The sequence below is a fragment of the Halichoerus grypus genome, chromosome 3 (genome assembly GCF_964656455.1).
Source record: "Halichoerus grypus chromosome 3, mHalGry1.hap1.1, whole genome shotgun sequence".
Taxonomy (NCBI): domain Eukaryota; kingdom Metazoa; phylum Chordata; class Mammalia; order Carnivora; family Phocidae; genus Halichoerus; species Halichoerus grypus.
The window spans coordinates 134,621,328-134,649,233 of NC_135714.1; the positions used below are offsets into that span (position 1 = coordinate 134,621,328).

The 27,906-nt window shown below is 34.4% G+C and overlaps 1 protein-coding gene across 2 annotated transcripts in view; it reads left to right on the forward strand.

The window, feature by feature from the left end:
- The window catches only part of GLRB (glycine receptor beta), an 86,431-nt gene that overhangs the window by 40,573 nt on the left and 17,952 nt on the right, over positions 1-27,906 (forward strand). For both annotated transcript variants that reach the window (XM_078069358.1, XM_036088958.2), the window contains 4 exons: positions 16,562-16,791; positions 16,900-16,982; positions 18,583-18,723; positions 24,044-24,196. In XM_078069358.1, the coding sequence (XP_077925484.1) occupies positions 16,562-16,791; positions 16,900-16,982; positions 18,583-18,723; positions 24,044-24,196 (607 nt within the window). The remainder of the gene's footprint in view (positions 1-16,561; positions 16,792-16,899; positions 16,983-18,582; positions 18,724-24,043; positions 24,197-27,906) is intronic.

The following is a 27,906-nucleotide window of genomic DNA, read 5'->3' on the forward strand; positions in this document are numbered from 1 at the left end:
GCTCATCCATGCTGTTGTAAATGACAGAATTTCCTATTTTTTAAGTTAGTAATATTCCATTATATATATATATATATATATATATATATATATATATATATATCTCCATTATACACACACACACACCACATTTTCTTGACCCATTCATTCACTGATGGACACTTAAGTTGTTTCCGTACTTTGGCTATTGGAATAATGTTGCAGTGAATATGGGAATGCAGATATCTCTGCAAGATTGTAGTTTTGATTCTGTTGGATATATATACCCAGAAGTGCGATTACTGAATCATATGGTTGTTCTATTTTTAATTTCTTGAGAAACCTCCATACTGTTTTCCACAGTGGCTATACCAGTTTATTTTCCCGTCGGCAGTGTACAATGGTTCCCTTTACTCCACATCCTTGTTGGTATTTGTTATCTCTCTCATTGATTCATTCATTCATTCATTCATTTATTCTGCTAATAGCCTGAGAGCATATTTCTTAAAAACAAAGAAAACAAAAAAGTCCCTGGAAACAAGAGGTTGGGAAAACAGAGAGTATTAGATTTGTCTAAGTACAGGATATATGTTCAGGGAAACAATATGGTGGGCAGTGTGTAAGTTGCAATGTTAGACCGGCTTGTGCTTGAATCTGTTGTGTACCTCATGTGCTATACCCTGACAAAGAGTGAATAAATTACAAAAATAAAGCAAAAATATTTTGCCTGGCATAGTAGCTCTCAGTGATGGTGATTCTTGGGTTGTTATGCATTTTCAAATTCATTTAGTATTTCACAATAGAATCTCATCCCAAAGAAAATGCTACAGAAAATGAACCATTTATAAGTTTGTTAGTAACACCATGGTACAGTTGTGGTTTTGTTTATTAATAGCCCCCTAGAAATCTCCCCTACAAAGATCTGCTGAAATAAAGGAAGTCGTAAAGTCTGGGAAGCTTTAATATTACCCCAAACTTTTCTCTCCCATTCAGACCTTTCTACTTCAACTAGTAGTTGCTTATTCCAGAAGGCATAATGCAGGACGCAGAGCTCGGAGGGGTGACTGTGACTTCAGTAGCTGCTAGTCAGGTGGTGGACAGATATAGGGCAGCTTCTGAAAAGGGGAGGGCGCCCATTCCTTTTTTCCAACAGATAATGTTGATTATGAAAGAAGCAATCAAGGTTATAGGCATTCACATTGTTGTTAGGAAATTTGAGCCAATTCCATTTGGGAACCATTGCTTCATGCTTATTTGTTTTTTAATTCAGTTGCTAACTGTTGGTGACTAAATTAAAAGTAATCTCACATTTATTCAGAAGCCATAATTGTGTAGTGAAGGAAAAATTATAGCCATATTAATATTCCTTAAAATATTCCACACTTCCATGGTTATATGCCCCTTCAGCTTGTTTCATGATCTCATTTTATAACTTTATAATTCCTTTTTCTCATATCTGTGTGTTTATTTGTGTTCCACTACCTTACATTTTTGTAAGGTATCATTATAAATACTATACGTGGTATTTACTGACTTTAATAGTAACATCACCAAAATCGTCAAATAAATGTAATCATCCTAATTTGAAGTTCTAGTTTTATCAGTTTATATGTTACTGCCTGTGGCAACTGAAACAAGAGTATTCAGAACAATGAAAAGAATGGTTTTTTAGAGGCCAGGTGGTGTCTACTCTGTGGTTATGTTTATAATCTTTGTTGATTTTTCCATTCAGTTCTTACCTTTGGCTTAAATCACTGGGATTTTCATAATTGAAAATGTGAACTATTGCACTTGTGGGGGAAAAAATTGGGTAGTATGGTTTATTATAATAATCTATACACAGAAACTTCATCTCATCAGAAATACATAAGAGCTATTTAATGGAAATGGGAGCCTGTTTATGTAATCCATATTCTTTCTTTGGTTTAGGCATGCTTCATAATTATATTGAATTATTATTATACTATAATTCATGATCCCATCAGACTTTCTATGCCTTTCTGCTGCATGGCTTATTATTTGTCTTAATAGACTTCAGTTCTTTTTGAGCAACCCAGTGTGCCTATTAGGAAAAAAAAGTCACATTCGGCATCTGCTAGAAGAGCTGAATCCTAGTTCTTGGCAATTATTTATCTTTGTTGTTTTAAAAACAATTTCATGTATTTCCCTTTATATAGACTTACATTTCTTTCCTTAAAACTTGTCTAAGTTTACTATTCCTTTTTTCTTGTTGCTTTTATTATTAACTTTCCAGCATTATTTCATTGTAGAATAATATTAGACATGTTTGTCCCCATTTTTTTTCTATTTTATGTCTTAGATACACAAACCTTCAAAAGGTTTTTATATTTATTTTTTCTCATATGATCTATCTTCAGGTTTGTACCCTGTGGTAGGCTAAATAATGTTGCCCCAAACTGTCCATGTCCTAATCTCAGAACCTGTGGATAAGCTATTTTACACAATAAAAGAGACTGTGTGTCTGTGATTAAAGTAAGGATCTTGAGTTGGGGAGATTATTCTGGTTATCCAAGTGGGTCCACTATAATCACAAATATCCTTATAAGCAGGAGGCAAGAGGATCAGAGTCAGTAGTGGTAGATGTGATCAAGACAGTATGAACATGGAGTGATGCAAGGATGTGATGTATCAATCAAGGAATGTAGGCAGCCTGTAGATGCTGAAAAAGCAAGGAAATAGAGTCTCTCCTCAGATCCTCCAGAAGGAGTCAGCCCTGCAGATACCATGACTTTAGTCCCATGAAACTAATTTTGATGCTCCAGAACTATAAGACAATAATTTATGGTATTTTAAATCACTAAATTTTTGGTAATTTTGTTACAGCTGCAATGGGAAACTCATACACATGCTGATGAACACTTTGTTAATGCATTTTTTTTCCCTCCCAAATTCTGTTGCAGGATTATCTGATTACATATAACTTCATCCCAAATGCTACTGGAGAGTTATCTGATTATGTATATAACTTTTTCCATATATGGAAATGGCAAAACAATCAATGGTTTTGAATTCAGTGATTATTAAAAGCTCTCACTTGTTAATAAGGACATAATTTGAAAGAGAATATATATTTTAGTTGTTAAAAATGTGTTTCATTCTCTTTTTTTGTCAAAGTTACTTTTTTAGTGTCTGCCTTAAAATGAAGATAATATGATTTGTCATGGATACTTTCCTCTTCCCTTTTTTTCTCGTAGCTGTATAATTTAGAAGTATTGGTGATTAAACATCATATTAGGCAATAAGGAAGGAAGAGAAATGCTCAAGTTTTTTTTTTTCTTCTTCCAATAATTTGTCATTGTTATCAGTTGATATAGGAGAAATTAAATTAATGATATTAATAATACTAGACAAATATCCTAACCTGTCAAAATGCGACAGTAATATGTATTAAATAGAAGTATGTTGGATACTTTCTATTCAGCCCAACAGACTGCTACTCTGATGGAGTTTATAGTTTAGTGACGCACCACTGCACCACCTAGCAGGCCCTCCTAATATACATGGAATATTGGAATAGGTCTAGAAAATTTTAAATATTCGTAAGGTGTTATTAAATAATATTTAACTAACTTTTTTTTTTTTTTTTTTTTACAAAATGACATATTGGGAAAAATTGCTAAAATACAACCTAAAAAAATTTAGTGGTGTATTGTTAACTCGTAATTCTTACATGAAATATCTAACCTCACTAATGACTAAATTTAAATCCTTTTCAAGCTAGGCTTATAACAGCTCTGTTGACGGAACTTTAATTATAATGCTACCCATGCTATGAGAGGTGATCTCCTTTATTTCCTTGTGAATGCTAATATTTTTATTATAATGTAAAGACTACAGATGAGCTAAAGATGGCCTGTGTGAAAGCCAGCTAAAAATTATAACTAACCAGAATAGCTATCCTAACAACTCGAAGTATAAACATTTTTTAAATATTAAAATTTCAATAATGCAGCGTAACCAGTTTTAATGTCTTGTTGTGAAATGTTTTATTGCCTTGAAGAAATAGTTGAATTTGGGTGTTAATTGGGACTGAAAATTTTGGAGAACATCCATTTTCCAGATAATGACTAATAGTGTGCTCTTTGGAATGAACAATGAGTAGTATTTGTCACCAAGTTCTTTAAAAAACAATTAAGTAATTTCCCACTGATAAAAGAAGTCTGTTTGATGGGAATTTGTTCATTGCAAAATAAATGATAAAGCTATAATTATTGTGATTGAATAATTGAAAATAAATAGGTTTCAAAGATAGTTATCTTAATATAGAACATTTGAAATGCCAATAGCTAGCAATTATTTAGAGATGCTCATAAAACATTAACCAAAGCAACTAATGAGCTTTTATCTTTTTATGAATGTTAAACTTAAACTATTAATTTAAACTGTAAAATTTTAAAACATTCTTAAAAGATATATAAACCTGATACAACTTGAATTGAATCATAATAATACATGGCTACACAGCTAATAGAAAAGCATCTTTCAAGTACTTTTATAATGAAATAATAAGATATAATGACCAAGACTGATAAAATGAAATAAGCAATTTCCAGTTTTTCAGTGATGCTGATTATAATACAACTTTGGAAGTTCTACTAAAAAATTAAGAAAAGGATTACTGTAGAGGCTTGAAGCTTATGTGGTGCATTAAGCTTACAATGGAGCACTTGAAAGCAAGAAGAATAATTCAGGAGGTGCTCAGAAGCAGATTTTAGCACCATGTCAAGATCTGTGACCTTGAAGTAGATTATTGTTAAGAATAATTGTTGTTTGGGGGCACCTGGGTGCCTCAGTCAGTTAAGCATCTACCTTCAGCTCAGGTCATGATCTTGGGGTCCTGGGATCGAATCCCGCATTGGGCTCTCTGTTCAGCAGGGAGTCTGCTTCTCTCTCTCCCTCTACCCCCCCACTCAAGCTTTCTCTCTCTCTCTCAAATAAATAATAAAATCTTTAAGATAAACAACAAAAAAAATAATTGTTGGTTGATCAACACAGTACAGAGCAAAGTGAATGTGTTACACTACATGCAGAATTTTTTTTGAGGCAAAAAATAATCTTACTAATCTGTGTTACCAACATTATAAAAGAATAACAGCAGCATAAAGGATATATCCTAATAAGGCAGTGTATTTGTTTGGCCAGTTGCAGTTCATATACTTTACATACTACATCATTTAATCTTTATAAAAACCCTATCTTTGTGGGTAAGTTATTATTATCCCCATATTATAGATAGGGAATTTTGTCCTCTGTTTACTTCTTAATCCTCCATAATCTTGCTTTTAATATGCCACTCTACCAAAAATGCTTTTGCTAAAATTTTCAGTGACTTCCTCATTTGCTGAAAGTATTGAGTGTGACTATACTTGACGCTGTATGACACCTGCTACTGCTGACCTTCTCAGAGCTTTGGCCTGTTTGGTTTGGTGAAATCACATTTTCAGGGTTTTCTTTTTTCCTCAGTCTTCTAGCCTGCCCTTTGCATGCCCGCCCTTCCCAGGGTTATTTTTTGCCTTGCATTCCTACTCTAATTAATAACTTTTGGACAAACTCTTCATTGGTCTTCTTCTTCTTTTTTTTTTTTTTTTGGTTATGTTTTCAAGATTCATTTATGTCATAACATGTATCAGAATTTCATTCCTTTTTATGGCCAAATAATATTCCTTAGTGTGTATGTGTATACAGGCATACCTTGTTTTATTGTGCTTTGTAGATACTGTGTTTTTCACAAATTGAAAATTTGTGGCATCCTGCAATGAGCAAGTCTATTGGAGCCATTTTTCCAACAGCATTTGCTTACTTGCTGTCTCCTTGTCACATTTGGTAATTCACACACTATTTCAAACTCTATTATTAATATTATATTTGTTATGATGATTTGTGATCTGTGATCTTTGATGTTAGTCTTATGATTGTTTTAGGGCATCAGGAACCAAGCTCATATAAGATGTCAAATTTAATTGATAAATGTTGTATGTGTTCTGACTATTCTACCAACCAGCCATTTTCTGTCTCTTTCCCTGTCCTTGGGCCTCCCTTCCCTAAGATAGACAATACTGAAATTAGGCCAATTAATAACCATACAGTGGCCTCAAATTGTTCAAGTGAGAGGAAGAATCACATACCTCTCACTTTAAATCAAAGGTAAAAATGATTAAGCTTTGTGAGGAAGGCATGTCAAAAGCCAAGATAGGCCAAAGGCTAGATCTCTTGCATCAAAGGCTTAGCCACGTTGTGGATGCAAAGGAAAAGTTCTGGAAGAAAATTAAAAATGCTACTCCAATGAACACATGAATGATAAGAAAGTAAAGCAGTCTTACTGCTGGTATGAAGAAGGTTTGAGTGGTCTGGATAGACGGTCAAAACAGCCACAACGTTCCCTTAAGCCAGAGCCTAATCCAGAGCAAGGCTCTAACTCTTTAGTTCTATGAAGACTGAGAGGGGTGAAGAAGCAGCAGAAGAAAAGTTTAAAGCTAACAAAGGTTGGTTCATGAGGTTTAAGGAAAGAAGCCATCTCCATAACATCAATGCAGGATGAAGCAGAATGAAGGTGCAGTGCAGGATGAAGCAGCAAGTGCTGATGGAGAAGCTGCAGCAAGTTCTCTAGAAGATCCAGCTAAGACAATTCATGAAGGTGGCTACACTGAACAACAGATTTTCAGTGTACACGACACAGTCTTCTACTGGAAGAAGATGCCATCTAGGACTTTCATACCAGAAAGAAGTCAGTGCCTGGCTTCAAAGCTTCAGAAGACAGGCTGACTCTCTTGTTGGGGGCCAGTGCAGCTGACAACTTTAAATCGAAGCCAGTGTTCCTTTACCATTCTGAAAACCCCCGGCCCTTAAGAATTATGCTAAATCTATGCTGCCTGTGCTCTGTTGATGGCACAACAAAGCCTGTATGACAGCACATCTGTTTACAGCATGGCTTACTGAATATTTTAAGCCCACTGTTGAGACCTACTGCTTGACAAAAAGATTCCTTTCAAAGTATGACTGCTTCTTGATAATGCACCTGGTCATCCAGCCATTCTGATGGAGATGGGCAGTGAGATTAATGTTGTCTTCATACCTGCTAACACAGCATCCATTCTGCAGCCCAGGGATTAAGAAGTAATTTTGACCTTCAAGTCTCATTATTTAAGAAAAACATTTTGCAAAGCTATTGCTGTAATAGATAGTGATTCCTCTGATGGATCTGGGCAAAGTAAATTGAAAACCTTCTGGAAGGGAAGGGATGCAGCATTTAGATACTTCTAAGAACATTTGTGATTTGTGGGAAGAGGGGTCAAAATATCAACATTAGCAGGAGTTTGGAAGAAGGTGATTCCAACCCTCATGGATGACTTTGAGGAGTTCAAGACTGCAGGAGAGGAAGTAGCTGAAGATGTGGTGGGAATAGCGAGAGAACTAGAATTAGACGTGGAGCCTGAGGATGGGACTGAATTGCTGCCATCTCATGATCAAACTTGAATGGATGAGGAGTTGCTTCTTTTGGATGAGCAAAGGAAGTGTTTTCTTGAGATGCAGTCTACTCCGTGAAGACGCTGAAATGACAACAAAGGATTCAGAACATTACATAAACTTGTTGATAAAGCAGCAGCATGATTTGAGACGGACTCCAGTTTTGAAAGAAGTTCTGCTATGGGTAAAATGCTGTCAAACAGCATCACATGCTACAGAGAAACTGTTCATGAAAGGAAGAGTCAATGGATATGGCAAACTTAATTGTTCTCTTGCCACAGCCACTTTGACCTTCAGCAGCCACCAGCCTGGTCAGTCAGCAGCCATCAACATTGAGGCAAGACATCCTCCACCAGCAAAAAAAATATTATGACTCACTGAAAGATTAGGTGATGGTTAGTATTTTTTAGTAAGACTATAGTACAGTGTAAATGTAACTTTTACATGCTCTAGAAAATCAGACAATTCATTTGACTTGCTCTTTTGCAATTGTCACTTTATTGCAGTGCTCTGGAACTGAACCCACAATATCTCCAAGGTACGCCTGTATACCCCATTTCATTTATCCATTTATCTCTTGATGGACATTGGGTTGTTTCCATCTTTTGGCTCTTGTGAATAATGCTGCAGTGAACATGGGTGTGCAAGTATCTGTTGGAGTCTCTGCTTTCAGTTCTTTTGGGTTTATACCTAGAAGTGGAATTGCTGGATCACATGGTATTTCTATGCTTAAGTTTTTGAGGACATAGTATAATTATTTAAAAGTTAAAAATGTACATTTAGTGAGGAAGTACGGACATGTTAGTGATTTATTTAACTCATTAGTGAGGGACGCAGCGGGATAGTAAAGCTGCTTCAGTGGAAAATTTAGGAGCTTAAAGTGAAAGAATGAATGCTGAAATTAGATTGCTAAATTAGATACAGGCTTGTTAATGTCGCACAGGGCAATAAAGGCTTAATCTTTGGGGATATCTTTTCTACCTGACATAGAACATTTGCATCTATACCAGGCAAATATCATTTGCAATTTATGAATCTTCTGTATCTTATCTGCTTTTGCAGAGTCTAGGCCCTAACTAATTGAAAATGGCAAGTCAGACAAAGTTACACTTTCCTAGAGAATCATACAACCCTTAGGTAGGCTTGTTATACAATGTTTCAGCATGATATTGAAAGGGCAAATGATAATCTTTTTTTCCTTATTTCCAAATTTTGATTTTTCTTACCTTTGTGTTTATTCCCTTGCATTTTGTTTATACTGTTTTGCATTCACTTTTTTTTTTTTGTAACTTCATCTTTGTATATATCTTTCTTAGGTTGTATTACTTTGTTGAAATTTATTTACTTTTCTTTAAATTTTGATACATATTGCCAAATAACCCTCCAGGAAAGTTTGTACATTTATTTTTCTATTGGTGGTGTATGAATGTGCCAGCTCTCCATGCCTTGGCCAGTGATAAATATGATTACTCATCATCATTTCCAATTTCATGGGCAAAGTGAAAAAAATAGAATCTTGTTTTTCATTGCTTGTCTTTTGTAGTGAGACAGAACATATCTTCATGTTTACTGGTTCTTCGTAGCAAACTTTGCTATAGAGTTTTTCATGCGAGTTGTTACTTTCTTAAAAGAAACTTGCAGTATCACTCAGTGTTTTTGAGAGAACTGTCAGGTTGTTTTATACAAATCCTGTTCATGTTTAATGTTATATAACATTCTATCATATGAAAATAACATATTTTACTAATCTGTTCCCCCCTGATGGATTTTAGATTGTTTCTGGGTTTTTTTGTTTGTTTATTTTTTTGTTTATTTTTTGGCTATTATATATATGTATGCAGTAGATGTCTTTGAAATGTATTTATGTACCAAGTACATTTACTTTTAAAACTAGACTTCATTTTTTAGAGCAGTTTTAGCTTCACAGCAAAATCGAGCAGAAAGTATAGAGAGTTCTCATATACCCCCTGCCTCCCCCTGCCCACAACTTCCCCCACTATCAACCTCTGCACCCAAAGGTGTGCATTTGTTGCAATCAGTGAACCTACAATAACACATCATCCCCTAAAGTCTATACATTACATTAGGATTTGCTCTTGGTGTTGTTCATTTCATGAGTTTTGACAGATGTTTGAAAATATGTATCCAACATTATAATTTTATACAGAAGAATTTCACTATCCTAAAAATCCTGTGTTCTACATGTTCATCTCTCCCTCCCCTATAACCCCTGGCAACCACTGATTGATTGATTGATAGATAGATTTTTACTGTATCCAAGTTTTGCCTTTTCCAGAATGTCATATAGTTGGAATCATGCAGCATATAGCCTTTTCAGATTGGCTTATTTCACTTACTAGTATGTATTTAAGTTTCCTGCATGTTTTTTTATGGCTTGATAGCTCATTTTTTTTCTTGTTGAATAATATTCTGTTGTCTGGATGTACCACAGTTTATCTGTTCACTTACTGAAGGACATCTTGGTTGCTTCCAAGTTTCAGCAATTATGAATAAAGCTGCTATAAACATGAAAGTGCAGGTTTTTGTGTGGGTGTAAGTTTTCAGCCCCTTTGGGTAAATACCGAGGAGTGCAGTATGGTAAGAGTATATTTAGTTCCAAACTGTCTTCCAAAGTGGGTGTACCATTTTCATTCCCACCATCAGTGAATGAGAGTCCCTATTGCTCTGTATCCTCATTTGCATTTGGTATTGTCAGTGTGATGGATTTGGCCCTTTCTGATAGTTGTATATTGGTATCTCATTGTTTTAATTGTTTAATTTGCATCTCCCTAAAGGCATATAAAGTGGAACATCTTTTCATAGGTTTATTTGCCACCAGTATATCTCTTTGGTGAGGTGTCTGTTAAGATCTTTGGCCCATTTCGGGGCGCCTGGGTGGCTCAGTCGTTAAGCGTCTGCCTTCGGCTCAGGTCATGATCCCAGCGTCCTGGGATCGAGCCCCGCATTGGGCTCCCTGTTCCACGGGAAGCCTGCTTCTCCCTCTCCCACTCCCCCTGCTTGTGTTCCTGCTCTCGCTATCTCTCTCTCTGTCAAATAAAGAAATAAAATCTTGGGGCACCTGGGTGGCTCAGTCGTTAAGCGTCTGCCTTTGGCTCAGGGCATGATCCCAGGGTCCTGGGATCGAGCCCCACATCAGGCTCCCGGCTCAGCGGGAAGCCTGCTTCTCCCTCTCCCACTCCCCCTGCTTGTGTTCCCTCTCTCGCTGTGTCTCTCTCTGTCAAATAAATAAATAAAATCTTAAAAAAAAAAATAGTTTTAAAAAAAAGAAATAAAATCTTAAAAAACAAAAAATCTTTGGCCCATTTCTTAATGGGGTTGTTTGTATTCTTAATACATTTTAGGAGTTCTTTGTGTGTTTCTTCTTGGTCTTGACTTTAACTAATGTCTTTCTCCTGGTCACTCCAAAACCTCTATCTCTTGCTCTGGCCTCCTTTTAGTGATGATCTTCATTATTTCTGCCATTTTATGTTTCTTGGTATTCAGTGATTCTTTTGTATTGCTGATAAAACACTTAAGAAACAGTGAGTTTTGCCTCTTACTTTAGTCCTGCCCTTCCTTGATATCACCACCTATCAAAATTCTGCCTACTCTCAGAGAACTCCTGACTCACTTGCTGCAGCCTTTCCTGCCCCGTGTCCGAACTGATCATTTAGGCCCTCAGCAAGGGCTGTCACCCCTAGAGCCCTACTAATTATTCCCTTACTTGTTTAATTATCACTTCCTGAGGGTATGGCCCTCAAATTTTTATCTCTCTCAGACTGGTAGCTCAGACCTTCAAACATAGAAAGTCCTTAATGAATTACTATTTAATGAACAAATGAAGGAAGAAATGAATGTTAACCCAGCAAAGTAAAACTGATTGTTAACTGCATCTCTTTTGTAATCATTGAATTTAGTCTGGAACATAAAAACAAATAGATGTTTTATTTTATTAGTCCATGAAACAAACTTGCCATTGTTAGTCGATGTATCTTAAGTCTGTGAAATCTGAATAATATTAGATTGATCAGATATTAATAATTAACATTAATAATCAGAAATTGCTTTGTTTTCTAGTGCTGTATTGTATTCATCTGTGTATAACCAGCAACTAACATAGTCTTTGCATCTAGTACCCAAAAAACACTTTTTAAAAGCTTTTAAAGAATACAATTAAAGTTAGTTTTGATGTTCAGTAACCAATTGAAACTTATAGGTGGCATTTTTAGAACAATAGAAAAGGAATGCTGTCAATAGTAATTGTGAGCCTTTTCAAAGAGGTGATAATAACTATAATGGTAATAATGTTAATAATATGTATAATAAATTTGTTAACTTTTGAGTACCCTCTTTGTCCCAGGTTTCATGCTTTAGGTACAGCCTTTTATTTGATTCTTGTGAATAATTGAAGATTAATTTTATTGACGAATTTGAAGCTCAGAGAAGTTAAGTGACTTGCCTTAGGGCACATAATAGGTCATAATTCAGACCCACATTTGTCTAATTGTCCTGTCTTCAGATCTCAGTGTAGGTGTCAGTTCACTTGGTTACTTTCAACTAATCCTGAATCTAGATGCCCCATTGCAATCTATTTCCATTTTCATAGTCTTTTTCAAATTGTTTTATATTTGACTGATTGCCAATGTAACTGACAATTATTTCTTTGAAGTCTGAGAGTACTCACAGTGATATCCTTAGTACCCAGAGCATAGAAAGGAATATATGGTTAATAAATAAATTTTGAATTGAATGAGTGAGCCAACCCATCACCTAGGGACTTAGGAGGAATTTAAAAAAACCTTTTCAGAAAGTATATGATATACTCTGTAGCTAGATTCTCAAGGATGTTTACTGGAAAGGAAACTAACTTATTTATATAGCAGGTACTATATTAATCTTTTACATTGAGCATTTTATTGAATTATCACATTAGAAATTAAGATTCCTGTTTTTTTTTTTTTTATGTTAAGAAATTGAGCTCAGATAGTTTAAGAGACTTGCTCAAGGTAAAAGCTTTAAGACTCAGAGCTGAAACTTGAGTCAGGAACTTTATATTTCCAAGCCCATGTTGACTCCATTATATTAGACTTTATAATTTGATTAATATAACTATAAAAAATTATTTATGATGATATATAGAATTTTAAAAGGAGTGGCATTAAAACATTCTTATATGATTTGTAATTTTGTAATTTTCCCCATGGATAGGTTTGGTTTTGTCAAAGCCTTTGATACTATGTAGGGCTACGTTGGGCTTTAATCAGCTTTTGGCTGGTTAAAATGCTTTGAACTTAATAACTGATATAAAGATTTACATTATATAAAGATATTCTTGGACTGATGGAAATATTGATTAGACTTTAAGAAGGATTTAGAAGAATGAACTTCACATGGAGAAGCACCATTCAAATTGCTTTAAAATTTTAAAAGAAAAATAATTTTTCTGTATAATTTTAGATGAGTTACCCATACCATTTTTGGAGGTAGAATTGTGGAACATAGAATAGTGCTCCCAATGTATGGAGATTTTAAGGAGAATTCAGTATTAATGCTGGGGTAATTTCTGAAGTTCTACCCCAAACATTACAAAGTGGCTTCTTTTTTTTTTAAGATTTTTTATTTTTTGACAGGGAGAGAGAGACAGCGAGAGAGGGAACACAAGCAGGAGGAGTGGGGGAGGGAGAAACAGGCTTCCTATGGCGCAAGGAGCCCAATGCGGGGCTTGATCCCAGGAACCTGGGACCATGATCTGAGCTGAAGGCAGACGCTTAACGACTGAGCCACCCAGGAGCTCTGAAAGTGGCTTCTTTTTAATTATGCAAAATATGCCAAAGTTAAAGCTTAGAATTGCTTTAATTCCTGTCTGATATCTTGAGTATTATTATAAAATATCGATATAATGTCACTGGAAATTAGTTCCTAAGATGTAAACTAGCATACATTCCAAAATGTAGTAGTTTTAATCTAGATATCTGTATCTCTAAACATACAGCTAACATTCTATTAAAGTAAGAAAACCTAGTATTAGACTAAAATAAAGCATCTTAATTCTAAAAGCCACATTGGCAGAGTTTCTGGGAAGTGGCATCCAAATAATGCTCACAGACTCTTGTCAAGTATATGACAATCCCTTGACTGTTATTTTACTTTTCATCCATCTCTATTTCTGGCAAGGGTTTGCGGTGTATCAAAATAACAAAAAAATGCAAAGAAATAACTGAAATAGGACTAAATGTGCAAGGGCCATGCAGTGATAGTCATACAAGGATATGAGAGAGAAATTATTAATTCAATTGACTATAGAATTCAGCCTTCAGTTCCCTAGCTGCCAAGCAGAAATAAAAACATGATGGGATACTTCAGTCTTGCTTTCCTGTAATAGGGAGCATATAAGAGAATCAGGAACGTATTTTTAGTATAAACTCTGAGGAATAGATTTGTTTTTGCAAAGTGCTTAGACTAAGTATGCCTAGCACATAGTAAACACCTATATAACGATATTATGGTAATATATGTATAAACAAATGAAAAAATTAAATAGATAAAGAATTTATCTTGTATATTTTCATATAATGGTCATTGACCAAAATAAGGAGTCATGGCTTTAATAACGTGTTTATAAAAGATACATAGGCAACCTCTTCTGGTTATTTTTCATACTAATCCTTGATAGCAAGCTAAGGACATGTATTTTATCATGACATTGTGAGTGCACATTTTAAATATGGCAGTTTAAAGATGTAGTTTTTGATGATTTACCTTTTGATAAGACACAGTACATAGAGAAGGTAATAGAATAGTTTTAGTGTATGTAATTTTAGAATACTGATAATTTTAGCAGATCACTCCAAGGAAGCTTTTTAGCAAATAATTTGAAGTTGAATATTGTTCAGTGCTCAAAGTAATGTCAAATGTATGTCAACCATGTGCTTTAGCTAAGGTAGTGTAATTGGTATTTTATTAGAAAATTAATCCTAGGAGTGCCTGGGTGGCTCAGTGGGTTCAGCGTCAGAAGCTTGATTTTGGCTCAGGTCATATCAGGGTCATGGGATGGAGCCCTGCATGGGGCTCCATGCTCAGCAGGGAGTCTGCTTGAGATTCTCTCTCTTCCTCCCTCTCTGCCCCTCCTTGTGTGCTCTCTCTCTCTCCTTCTCAAATAAATGTCTTTTTTCAAAAAAAAGAAAATAATTGAACCTAATGTGTATTCCTTTTAAAGGGGAGGGCCATGCATGTTTGCCTGGAATGGATAAAAGCTTGCATCAGGAAGCAACATGAGGTCTTCTGGAAGTCTCACCATGTGATGTAGATAAGCCTTTGTCTTGGACGCGTATGAATTAATTCTTGTTGTCATAATCACTGTCAGATGTGAAGCAAATAAGTCCCATTATGAATTCTAAGATAGGTGTATATTTTGACAGTTCATGTAGTTGTACAATGCAGCTCTTTATTTTCCAGAGTTCTAGGCCTCCTTTATCCCCTCCTTAATTCCATGTTCATCTGATTAGAAAAATGTTATCTTTTTTTTTTTTTTTTTTTTATCAGTGGTGCAGATATGTTCAGTGTCAGTTTATATAATCCTTAATTTATTTGACTTTGGCCCTCTAGTGTCATCTGCGTGTGATTTTTAAGAATCAATTTGTATTACACATGTTGAAGTTTTTATAAACCTTAAGTTTAGAGTAGCTATGAGATGTAGGCAGTTTAAATCTTATTTCACTGTCTATACTTCAGTTTGTGGATATTGTTACTATGTACCTTACCCTTCTACAATTACTATACAGAGTCTGAAGATAATGTGAGAAAGTAAATTGTCCAAGCTTTTTTACTGGGACAATTACTACCTCTTGATTATGCTTTATTTTATATGTTATACATATATAAAGCATGTGCACTTACATTTCATAGAAATCTATTCTTATTACTTAATAAAAGATGGTCTATAACCTCTTCCTAGTTACTTATTTGGATTTCAATTTGAAGTTTATTATTTAATTCATTTTGATCATGTTGAAAGGCTATGGGTAAGACAGTATTTTGTGAATTTTGAATGATTGAAAATAAGGAAGCTGAAGCCCAAAACAATTTTTACCTTGAGCACTTTTGTGCATGTTCTGAGTACAGTATGTAATATTAAAATCAAAAGACCCGAGCACGATGCTCAATGCTAAGTTTGTATATGCTAACAACCTGATTTTTGCCAGAACCCCATTTCACTGGCAGATATAAAATGTATTAAGCTATTGAACATGTTCCTAGGTTCACATATTCTTAAAATATATGTCTTGACATAATTTAATTTTTACAAAGTTTTAAAATGAAAATTTTTGGAGATAGACAAAAAAACTGAAGTAAAATAGCCAGCTGTTTAGCAGATTTCAAACCATTTTTCTACTATAGTTAAATAAACATAACGCAAATTTTGATATACTCATCTGTTTTGCATAATGCAAATCTAATTTGACTATCTCAAATTCTCTCTACAATCATGTACATATATGAGTAGTCAAGAATAGTTTTTCTTTTTCCTTCTTACATATACATATATAAGTATGTGTGTTATAGTTATATACATGTTATATAATATATATGTTATATATATGTATATTATTTTTATAGTTTGCTACTTAGTAAAAAGCAAATGGAAACATTTTCCCTTGGCTTCTTATCTGTTTTTAATTTAATTTTATTCTACTTTTTTTGGGAAGAATAATGACAATATTTAGCTTTCTACTTTTTTTGGGAAGAATAATGACAATATTTAGCAGTCTCATGTTTTTACAATAACAGCACTTAACAAACTGGCGTAATTGGCATTTGTAAAAAGGTGAAGCAATTATTGGTAAAGTTATATTTTGATGTTGGAGCTAGCAAGTGCTAAGGAAATTTCTGTAGAGAGTTGTTAAATAGACACAAGGGTCTTTTTAGACTGCCCGTGGGGCTCTTTATATTTAGTGACCAAGCGGTTTTGATCCTGTTTGATGGTGGGAGACTAAAAATATTTGTGCTGCTTATCACTGAAACTCTTTTTATTCTGGTGCTGAATATATTCTTTCAAATAGCAGTAAACACACACATACACACATTTTTTTTTTTCCAGGACTATAGAGTTAACATTTTCTTGAGACAGAAATGGAATGATCCCAGGCTGAAGCTCCCTAGTGATTTTCGGGGCTCAGATGCACTGACGGTGGATCCCACAATGTACAAATGTCTGTGGAAACCTGACTTATTTTTTGCAAACGAAAAAAGTGCCAATTTTCATGATGTGACCCAGGAAAATATCCTTCTCTTTATTTTTCGTGATGGAGATGTTCTTGTCAGCATGAGGTATTCTTTAATATTTGTACGGATATATATATGTATATATATTTTTAAGTCAGATTATCACAGAAAAACATATTAAGCGACTTCTAAGACCTCTATTTCTACTTTCAGGTTATCTATTACTCTTTCATGCCCTTTGGACTTGACCTTGTTTCCCATGGATACCCAACGTTGCAAGATGCAACTGGAGAGCTGTATGTAAATGAGACCCTAAGTGAATATAGCAATAAAAGTGCTTAAAATTTCTAGGCAATACATTCTGCTAGTCTCTTAGATAACAATGGTAAAACTAATGCTTTTTATTACAAATAGTCATTAGAATAATTTATTTAGGAAAATTATTGTTATTCTTTTACTGTAACAATTACTAAGATAGACACAACCTTTGGATACTAGGTTTTGCTTTCAGTTTATGTAGGTGTACACTTCTAACTTATTCCAATTGCCATCATCATTTGAATTGATAATATAAATAAAGGAGAAAACAGTATCCTAATAACTGTTCTGCTGTTAAAGCCACATGTTCAGAGCAGAAAATTTGAAAACATTAAAAAACAGTGCCTAAATCCTACCAAGTAGTCATTTTCTGTGGATGTCTAAAAAATTTTTTTTTTGCAAAATTGGAATTTTTGTGTTTGTGATCATACGTTTTTCAGTTCATGAAAGAAGTACCATATTAAGGTATAGGTATATTAATTAAAATGATTATTGAAATTATTATTTATCAATTAATTCTCTATGATGCTTATCTTTTGAAAATAAAAGTAGGACATAAAACTTGAAAAACTAACACTAATATAAGGAAGCCTTAGCCTGAATACCTATATACCATGACCTATTTCAGCAAAAAGTAAAGATTGATGGCCTTGTAAAATATCTTATATATACTTGCTAGATGATATGCTTTAAAGTTACTTTGTGGTTATCTGTTGTTTTTTTTAAAAAAAAATTTACTGAAGTTGGAGCCTAAATTTGAACAATCTCTACTGCTTTCTAAGTATAAATTGAGATTTTACAGATGTAAGTGTATGTCCGTATGTACATTTTTGTGTATGTGTTGTATATATTTAGGCCTGTGTGTCAATATGTATTTGTGTAAAAAATTCCAACTGGATATTTACATTCAAATCTATTGCCAGATGCACTGAAGTATTGCTTTGAAAAATCCATATACTCTATAGAGTTGAATGGTAGGCTACTGTATGCTGTAAAACCCCATAGGATCCTTGAATTGTAGCCATATTACCTAAACCCAAAATGTGTGCTTCCACATTTAATAATGATGTCCATTTGAGAGATTGTTTTACTGCTTTCCTGTGCAATGCAATGCCTTTAGGGAAATTTATGGTTATTTCTTCAAAAGTATAAGTGATTCGGTGCTTAAGATTTTTTTTTTAATTTCCAGGTAGCATATTGTATAATTGTGAACGAATCTATTCTGAATATATTCAGAAAGCTAGTATGACTTATTTATTACTTTTTATTGATGACAGTTCTGAATTCTGACATAGCAAAATATGCTACTATATATGAGGCAGTGAAATTGTAACTATTTATGATATGCTCATTGTTTTAGCTTGTTCTTTCTTTAAGTCAATTATCTGTAAATTTGTGCTAATGTTTTCATTGATGGCCATAGATTTTATCTCTTTGCATTTTTAACAAAAATTTCATAGAAGAATGGCCTATTATCTTACCATTTCTGTGTTTAGTAATTGGATTCTTAAAATATTAAGAAAGTATTAATAATTATATTTCAAACTAATATTTTTATTTATTTACTTTTGTTTACAGTTGGCTACACAACTGATGATTTGCGATTTATCTGGCAGTCAGGAGATCCTGTTCAGTTAGAAAAAATTGCCTTGCCTCAGTTTGATATTAAAAAGGAAGATATCGAATATGGTAACTGTACAAAATACTATAAAGGCACTGGTAAGTAATAGTCTTTGAATTAAACAAAACTAAATCCTATTTCAAAGGTTCATTTTAATTTTAACATATGCTAGGAACAGAATAGAAGGAAATTAGTTAAAAAGTGAGTTCAATATTTACAAGTAGTTTATCTTTGCGTTCATATATTTAAATCTTTCATAAAATTACATTCACTAAAGTTCTTAAAAATGTTTATTACTAAATAGTTTTGCTTTTCTTTTTTTTTTTTAAGATTTTATTTATTTATTTGACAGAGAGAGACACAGCGAGGGAGGGAACACAAGCAGGGGGAGTGGGAGAGGGAGAAGCAGGCTTCCTGTGGAGCAGGGAGCCCGATATGGGACTCGATCCCAGGACCCTGGGATCATGACCTGAGCCGAAGGCAGACGCTTAACGACTGAGCCACCCAGGCGCCCCAATAGTTTTGCTTTTCTTTATGTAATTCTAGATAACAAGAGGTTTTCAATTTTTTATTTTAGTAATATGAACTCTCCCAGGCAATGGTTTTCTTAGGTGTTGCCAAGAAACTCTGCTTCTGGCAAGTTTCAGTTTGGAGCCAAACATGGATTTGATCAATGCAATGCATATACACTTGTCTCCTGTCTTTTAGGCAGGTTGTAGATGTTGGTTGACCCATATTCTTAGTTTTACAAGGCACTGATCTTTATGCTGTGTAGGAAGCAATAAGTGTGGAGAATAACTGGACATCAGTAAATACTCCCTGTATAATATTGTTGGCCTAGGTTATGGAACAGCTGATTGTGAAAAGCACAACAAATTAACCTCATTCATTACATTACCTCAAGCTTTGCAGAAATGAAAATATAATACCCACTAAGCAATACTTTAATAATATGATTCATATTCAACATTTGAGTCACAACTGATAAAGTTATTGAGGGTTTTAGATATTAAATATAATGTTTTTTCCCATAGTAACATACATAAAAGGCTGATTGATTTTGCTCATTACATTCAAACTAATCATTTCAACTTGTAAATTATACAATCCTAATTTTCTATGAGGAAGTAAGCAAAGATATGACAAAGATGTTCAGAAATAGATATAATTAGGAGCGCCTGAGTGGCCTCAGTTGGTTAGGTGCCCAACACTTGATTTTGGCTAGGGTCCTGAGATCAAACCAATGTAGGACTCTGCGCTCCGCAAGGAGTCTGCTTGAGACTCTCTCCGCCCCTTCTCCCACACCCCCATGGTGCTTTTAAACTCTCTCTCTCTAAAATAAATAAATCTTTAAAAAAAGAGAAATAGATACAATTTAACTTTAAATGTATTGCAACATTTATGTTGACTTGAAAAAATAAAAATGTATAGTGTAATTGTGTAGAATTCAGGGAGATCAGATGCTTGAGCTTATAATGCTGCCATCATGGCATCATCAAAGACAAAATATAATACTAAAAAAAGCAGAGTGAACGTTTGCACATTTACAGTGCTACAATAATGCAACACTTAGGCTACTTGGAGATAAAGTTAGTTTAAGCCTCTGTTGTCGTTGACCTTCACATAATTTAATGGATTATATAGCATTTATATATAAATAGTTCCTTCTTTTATAGAACTAATAGTATATTAGAACAAGAGAGATAGTAAGCAAATATACTGCTAAAAGAATTTATAAAAGAATTTAAAAAAGAAAACCTGAGAGCTCTTAAAAATTTGACCATCAGAGTACTCAATGAAGAAGTCATCGATACATGGACTTTTAGATATGGAAGTGATCTTATTGACCATTCTGAGCCAGTTCCTTTATTTAACACAGAAAATAACTGAGGAGCAGGTTGAGTGAGGACTTACTGAATGTTACAGGCAAATCAATGTCAGCCATTGAACTAAAAGCACAGTACTCCTTTTCCCTGCACTCACTCAAATTAAGGAAATGGACTACAGTGTTTAGAAACTTTTATAGGTCACCTAGTAATGAAAAAAAAAAAAAGTTTGAAAGCCGAGGAAAATCCTTTTGGGATTGTTGTATAGAAACACATATTTAGTAGATGGCTTTTGGAGTTCTGGCTGTATGTCAGGCATTATTTTAGTGCTCTGCAGGAACTCTGTATTTTAATCCTCACAACAACCCTGTGAATTCAGGACTTTTATTTTCTCTATTTTACATGTTACGATAATAGAGCAAAGACACTTACCCAAGTCATACTATTACTAAGTGGAATAGTGAGTCTGACATTATTATACTTCCTGTGGAGTCAGTCCTGTTATACTTTGCAAATAATTATCCACACCTAGATTATATGCTTAACATTTCAAAATGAAGTCTCTAAGTTGTTTTGAGAAATTTGAAATGACCCTATTGAAGTTTTAAACTTCATCTAAAGATTAAAATAAAACTAGTAGTTTTATTTCTGATTTTATGTGATAGCATAAAATTATGAGATAGTGTTGAAAATCCTGGGGGCACTTATTTTTTTACCTTTAAGCCCTACATCTACAAATCTCCATTTAAGGGAATAAAGGAGACATCACTGCCCTTTTATAGATCTATATTCTAATATGGTACACACATAAAATAAATACTATTTGTTTTTGTTCTTGAGAGATTACTCAAGATTATAAGAAGTAAAGTTTTCTGTGGTACTTTTTGAGCTATTTTAAGTATGTTACAGGTCTCTCATTAGCTACAGAAAACAACAATAAAAGAACTTATATCTAACATAATGATAATTGTCATTTACTGTGTTTCAGTAAACATGCATTTCAGTGTTTACATGAAATGTAATACATTTCATGAATGTACATGAATCATCGTATGAATATAAGTAAAACATATTTTAATGTTTGGATAATATTTAGATATGCATTTACAAATGTGGTACCTTCTAAATATATGAATGCCTAATATGTAGAATAGTGAAAAAGATATAGACAGCAACGTTTACTAAATGATGGACAATATTTTCTTTAACTTGTACAGAAATAATCAGAAATGATGATTTGGCTTTAGCTTTATTGAAAATTACAGTTTTTTAAAATTATAGATGTTACAAAGGTGGAGAGATATATGGGAAAACAAGTATACAAAAATACTTAAATTGCAAGCCTAAGTGAATAATAATGAAATAAAACCTCACAGGAAATAGAAAGTAAATTGAATTTGCCAATGAACATTTATATCAATTAGCTGCCCACCTGCCTCTCATAAATGTAACAGTACTAGGAAAAGATCAAAAAGGATCAAGAAATGTTTCTCATAAAATTTTATGGAGCAAATCACTATAATATCCAAGCATGTATTTTATTGCCAAATTCATCCCAGTCCTGGGAAGCTCCCCTAGTGGGTGCCTTCATAAAAGGAGGGGGTGGAAACTGGCTTCAGAGTATAGGATTCCTGTTATTTAGGCTGTCATTTAAACATGGTGGAATGGAATGCAAAAATTCATTTTAAAGTGAGCAACTCTACAATAAGCTGTTGTAATATTTGTGACAATTTAGGCTACCTAAAAATATGCAATAAGCAAATACATTTTGTTCTCTATCTCACAGCACTAGGCAAACACAAAATGAACTTGAATAAATGATGCTATTGCAAAGCCAGGTACTTCAGAACCACCTTTAGGAAATACTGTGAGCCTCTTAATTGCAGAAAATTGGACTTATAAAAGATTATATTTTGGGAATTTTGCACATGATTGTTAGTTAGAAACATGTTCTTGTTTGTCCAGGCAGGAAGTTAAGATGAGTGGTGGGAAGAGAAAAGGGAGGGAGTTCTCCTTGTTTGACCGCTTGTATCTTTTTAAAACCTATGCACAATTTAAATTAATTGCCTAGTCTTAATAAAATTAAAATTAAAAAAAAATGACAAACATGCTGCATTTTTTTGGGGGGGGTTGTTTTTTTGATATAATTTGGAAACACTTGGCATAATTAGAATTTACTTCAGTTCCAGTCAGCTCTTTATTTTTGTTACATATTGGCCCCACTATCTTTCTAATCTCTCAGAGGTAGCAATGATTATAATTCACACTGGGAAAAGGATAGATTTCTGGTCTAAGTTATTTAATAAGAGGATGTGAATAGCTGTTTTTTTGAGCATTTTTTAAGACCCTATTGTGTGCTAGCACTGCCATAGGTACCATTAGTGAATGAATTTGAAGATTGTTCCAGTGCCAGAAGTGTGTATATTCTTACTAATTAGGAAAATTAGATAAATATTACTTTTAAAATATAAAATAGTAAAAAAGTAATATTGTCCTTTCCCCATAATTATTTTATTTATTCATTGATTTATTTGTTTCAGCATTTTGAAATAATGATGTTGAAGCTGAACACAATTGGAGACATTTTAACTTTCTGTTATTTTCACATAACCTTGCTTTTTATGAATGGCAAATGATATTTTTATCAAAATTAAGCACTTCAGGCATTAAATATTATATTTAAATTGCTAACTGAAAGGGCTAAAGCATTTATAAAAAAAAAAGTCTCAAACATCTAGAAGCGTCTCTTCTATTCTGGTGCTAGAACAATATCTTGTCACTTATTTTGTTTCTCAAGTCAGCAAAGGCTATGATGAGGCTGCACATAATTTGTGATTAATTTGGGGGACTAGTTGGTGTCATGGCATCTCTAGAATTATGTTGTAAGGCAATTTCTGCATTTGTCTCAGCTTGTGACAATGAAGTCCTTTCCCTCATCAGGCATGTTTGAGGGCCTGGAGTGGAGGAAGGGAGAGAATTGAGAGGAATATCAGATATCTACCCTTTATAATCTTTTATCTCTATAGAATGAAAACATGTATTTCTTATCCTTGCTAAGATTTACTTCTAATACACTTAATTTTTTAAGGTTTAAATATGCATAGGAGTTATCGTAGACTGCTATGCTTTCTAGATAAGAAGTGATACACGTAGCTGAAAAATTATACTGACAATATATAGTCGTGGAATGTTTCTTTTTAGACTTGTTCCACTTTGATTTACTGCTCCCTATATGATTCCCTTAGATCAATTGCTCTGAGAGTGCCCATGGGTAATGAAAAGTTTAAGTTCATTGCCAGTTCCCTGAACAAAGACTTAAAAGCTGAGACACTGACCTAGTGGAGCAGCATGTGGTGTCTATTTCTCAACGTCATAATAAAGTTGTGAAAGGTCAGGTGAGATGGGTCCCATCATGTCAACCTTCTACATCAGATAAATTATATATTTATAGGAAAAAACTATTTTTGGGGAATTTACTTTGTGAAACTGCCTCAGACAGAAGTGACTTACAATTTACAGGTACACTATTGGTTTTTGCCGTTGTAGGTAGGTGAGCCCCTCCTATTTCTAACATAAAGTTTGTTTCTGAAAGGGTACTACACCTGTGTGGAAGTCATCTTCACCCTGAGGAGGCAGGTTGGGTTTTACATGATGGGTGTCTATGCCCCGACCCTGCTGATAGTGGTTCTCTCCTGGCTCTCCTTCTGGATCAACCCGGACGCAAGTGCTGCCAGAGTGCCCCTGGGTAGAGTATTCCGTGCTTCTTTCTCATGTCGGGAACACGTTATGTCCTTGCATAACTCGCTATATAATCAACTATTTTAAAAAACAGACTTTTAGAATTGAAGGCAACCTTTCTCTCATCTGTTTTTAGACTTTCTTCAAAACTTGACATTGAACTAGATTTTTTCAATGTTTATGCACTCAATAATTATACTAAGTTTTTTTCTTTTCATATCTTTGGTTAATCTATCCTACTTTGACTTTCATGCAATAATTATTACTAAGTAATTTTCACAGATAACTAAAGTCTAAAATCCCCAATAGTGCCATACTTAAACACAGAACTATTATGATGGGAATCTTTCTAAATAATATTGTCTACTATCTCATACTCATCCCCAGGGAATATGTGGTACAATGTATCTTTTTAAACATGACTTCATGTCATTTTCTTAAACATCAATTACTGTGTGCTCTGTCATCAGGAGTGGCTAGGGAGAAGAAGAGCTGGTTATCCATGCTCCCCCATTTGTTATTTTTAATGCTCTGTCACACAGAAACAGCATCAGCCAGTCTTGAAAAATGTGTGTATATAGGGGTGAAAAAGTCTTTGCTTCATGAAATAATCAAGAGCTCTTCTAATGGATGAAGTGAATAAACTTAAAAATAAGGACATTGTTACAACAAATTTTGATTGTTTAGAGTGTTTTAAAATGTTTCATTACTGCGTGAATATATGTTGTGTGTGTTTTCTGAATATCACCTGGAACTTATATAGGTAAGGCTGTGGGATATCTGACCTCTTAGTGACTGACTGGTTGCAGCATTTGATTTTTTATTTCCATTGAAAAGACCCTGTGCAAATCTCCCTCCTGACATATTGGGGGAATTAAATGAAATACAGATTTTAAAAAGTAGGCAACCAGGAAGAAGCAATGAAAATGACAGTTTTACCTGGATAAGAAATTTGATGGTTTATATTTAATAAGAGCCACAGAGACCAAATCTACATCTTAATAACCAGATATGTGGGAAATTTCATCCTAATGGTTATGTATCTGGAATGAAGACAGTACAACCCATTGATTAACTCCTTTAGGGGATGAGAGTGAACTATGTAGTATACTGCACTGAGAATAAAACTCCTAAAAACTAGATTTGTATCCTTAGACTTGTCAAAAATATCATGCATTTCCCCCCGAATAGTTAATTTTTTGCTTATTAGTAATATTGTACTCTTACACAGTGATAAAAATTGAAATGTCAGGCTTCCAGGAGTACTCTAGAGACATTTCAATCCCTGACATATTCTTGAAGGATTTTTCTCTGTAAATCCCTTTCTATTATAGGACTTCTGTCATAAAGTCCCTGAACTGTCCACTTAACATCCGGTAGAACTGTTGTATGAAGCAAATGTGTTTAATGGTTTAAAGTCAGTCTCTTCAGTTAAATCTGGATTTGAATTCCTGCTCTCTGCTTACTAGTTGTGACAATTTAGACAACAAACAGATCTAACCTCTTTAAACATACTCTTAAAATGTCAGTAGGGATGAAAAAATACTCAAAGGGTTAATTGGAGGATTGAAAATATGAGTGGAGAGTGCTTATTACACATTCAGGAGTTAATAATATGCCTCATTTATACATTACATTATAAAGCACTTTTACACACTTGATTCATTCAGCAAGTATTTATTGTGCACCAACTACGTCCTAAGCAATATTCAAGAAGATAGGCATAGAGTTAAAGTAAATAGCAAATAGATAGTTAATGAAATAGATAAAAGGAAAACACTAAGCCTCAATGAGTGTATTTTTTTGGAAAGAAAGAGACACCAAATAAGTACAATATTTAATATATAAGATGGTGACATATAACTTCCAGTTATAGAACAAATAAGTCATGGAGATGAGAAGTACAGCATAGGGAATATAGTCAATAACATTGTAGTAACGGTGTGGTGAGTGGTGATGGCTACATTTAATCATGGTGAGCATTGAGCAATGTATAAAATTGTGGAATCACTGTGTTGTACACCTAAAACTAATATAACATTGTATGTCAACTACACTTCAGTTAAAAAAAAAATTCCTAATGCCCAGGGAGTGGGTGGAAAGTTGATGTAGGGACAGAGAGTTCAGGGACAGCAGCCTGCTTGTCAGGAATTGCTCAGAGAGAAGTGATATTGGATAAAAATGTGATGGAGGTGAAAAAATGAGTCACTGTGGATATCTAGGAAAGAATGAGCTGGGATAGTGATCATCAAGGCCAACATTCCTGAGGCAGGAACATGCTTGGAATATTTTGGGACTGCCAAGGCCAATGTGGCCGGAGCAGAATGAGTGAAAGAATGATTAGTAGATGAGGTCAGAAAGAGAACAATGGTGAGGGGACCATGTAACATCTCCTAAGGCATTCTGATGATTTTGGCTTTTATTCTGAGTAAAATGGGAAGCCCTTGAGGGCTTTTGCACATGATCTGCTTTAAATTTTAACAGATTCTCCTTGCCTGCTTTGTGTAGAACCCAGTAAAAGGAGGCTTGGGTGGAAGCAAGGAAAGCAGTTAGGAAGCTATAATAGTCCAGGTGAAACAATCACAGCATTGCCAGGGAGTAGAGATGCTCATAAATAGATGATGGATATGGTAGAGATAAAGAGTTTTGTAAATGTGTTGTATGTAGGATTTAAGAAAGCAGACTCAAAGCTGACTTCAAAGGTTTTTCTGACTGAGAATCCAGGAAGATGAAGCTGCCACTAAATTAGATGGGAAAAGCTTCGTGTAAAGTAGGTTTGAGAAGATGGGCAGACCAGGAGCTTCTTTTGGACATGTTAAATCTGAGATATCTTTTAGGTAGTGTTATCAGGTAGTCAGTTGGATATACAGGTCTGGGGTTTTTAGGAGAGATCAAGGCTGGTGGTCAGAACTTCAGATTTATCTGAAGTTGCTTATGTTTGTATTTGTCTTTAAAATGATGAGACTGGAGTATAGGTACAGAAGACATCTAACAACTCCACCCTTGAGACTGAGAAGATGAGTAACAACCAGCATGATGTAGGTTCCTGGGAGCCAAATGGAGAAAGCATTTCTAGGTGAAGGGAGTGATCAGTCAAGCTGCTTATAAATCAAGTGAGTTTGGGACTAAATATTGTCATTGGATTCAGCAACCTGGGGAAGTCACTGGTGTCCATGATAAGGGCAGTTTCCACAGAGTGACAAGAGGAAAGCTTGGTTGGAGTGACTTCAAGAGAGAACAGGAGGGAGGAACTATTGGCCTCCAGTATAAACAACCCAGTGGAGATTGTTAACTGTAAAAAGAAAAAGAGAATAAGGAAATAACTGGGGTGGGAATAGGAGTTGAGAGGTTTCTGGTTTTTGTTTTTAAGGTGGACAAAATTACAGTATGTTTATTTTTGGTGGAAAACAAGCATTAACAAAGGAAAAAATGAGAGATGGAAGAAGTACAGGAGCAGAGTCCTTGAGAAGTGAGAGGGGATGAGATCTGGTAGACAGACTGGCCTTTGCTAGGGCAAAGTGGATTTGTCCCAGGGATCAGCAAACTCCTTCTGTAAAAGGTCTGATAGTAAATATTCCATGTTTGTGGGCCATATGGTTTTTGTTGCAACTCCTAAACAATAGGAGTTGACAGTACATGCTTGAGTGGATGTTGGTGTGTTCCAGTGCCCTGTGCATCAGTTTACTGTCCCCTTATCTACAATATCAGGAGAGAAGG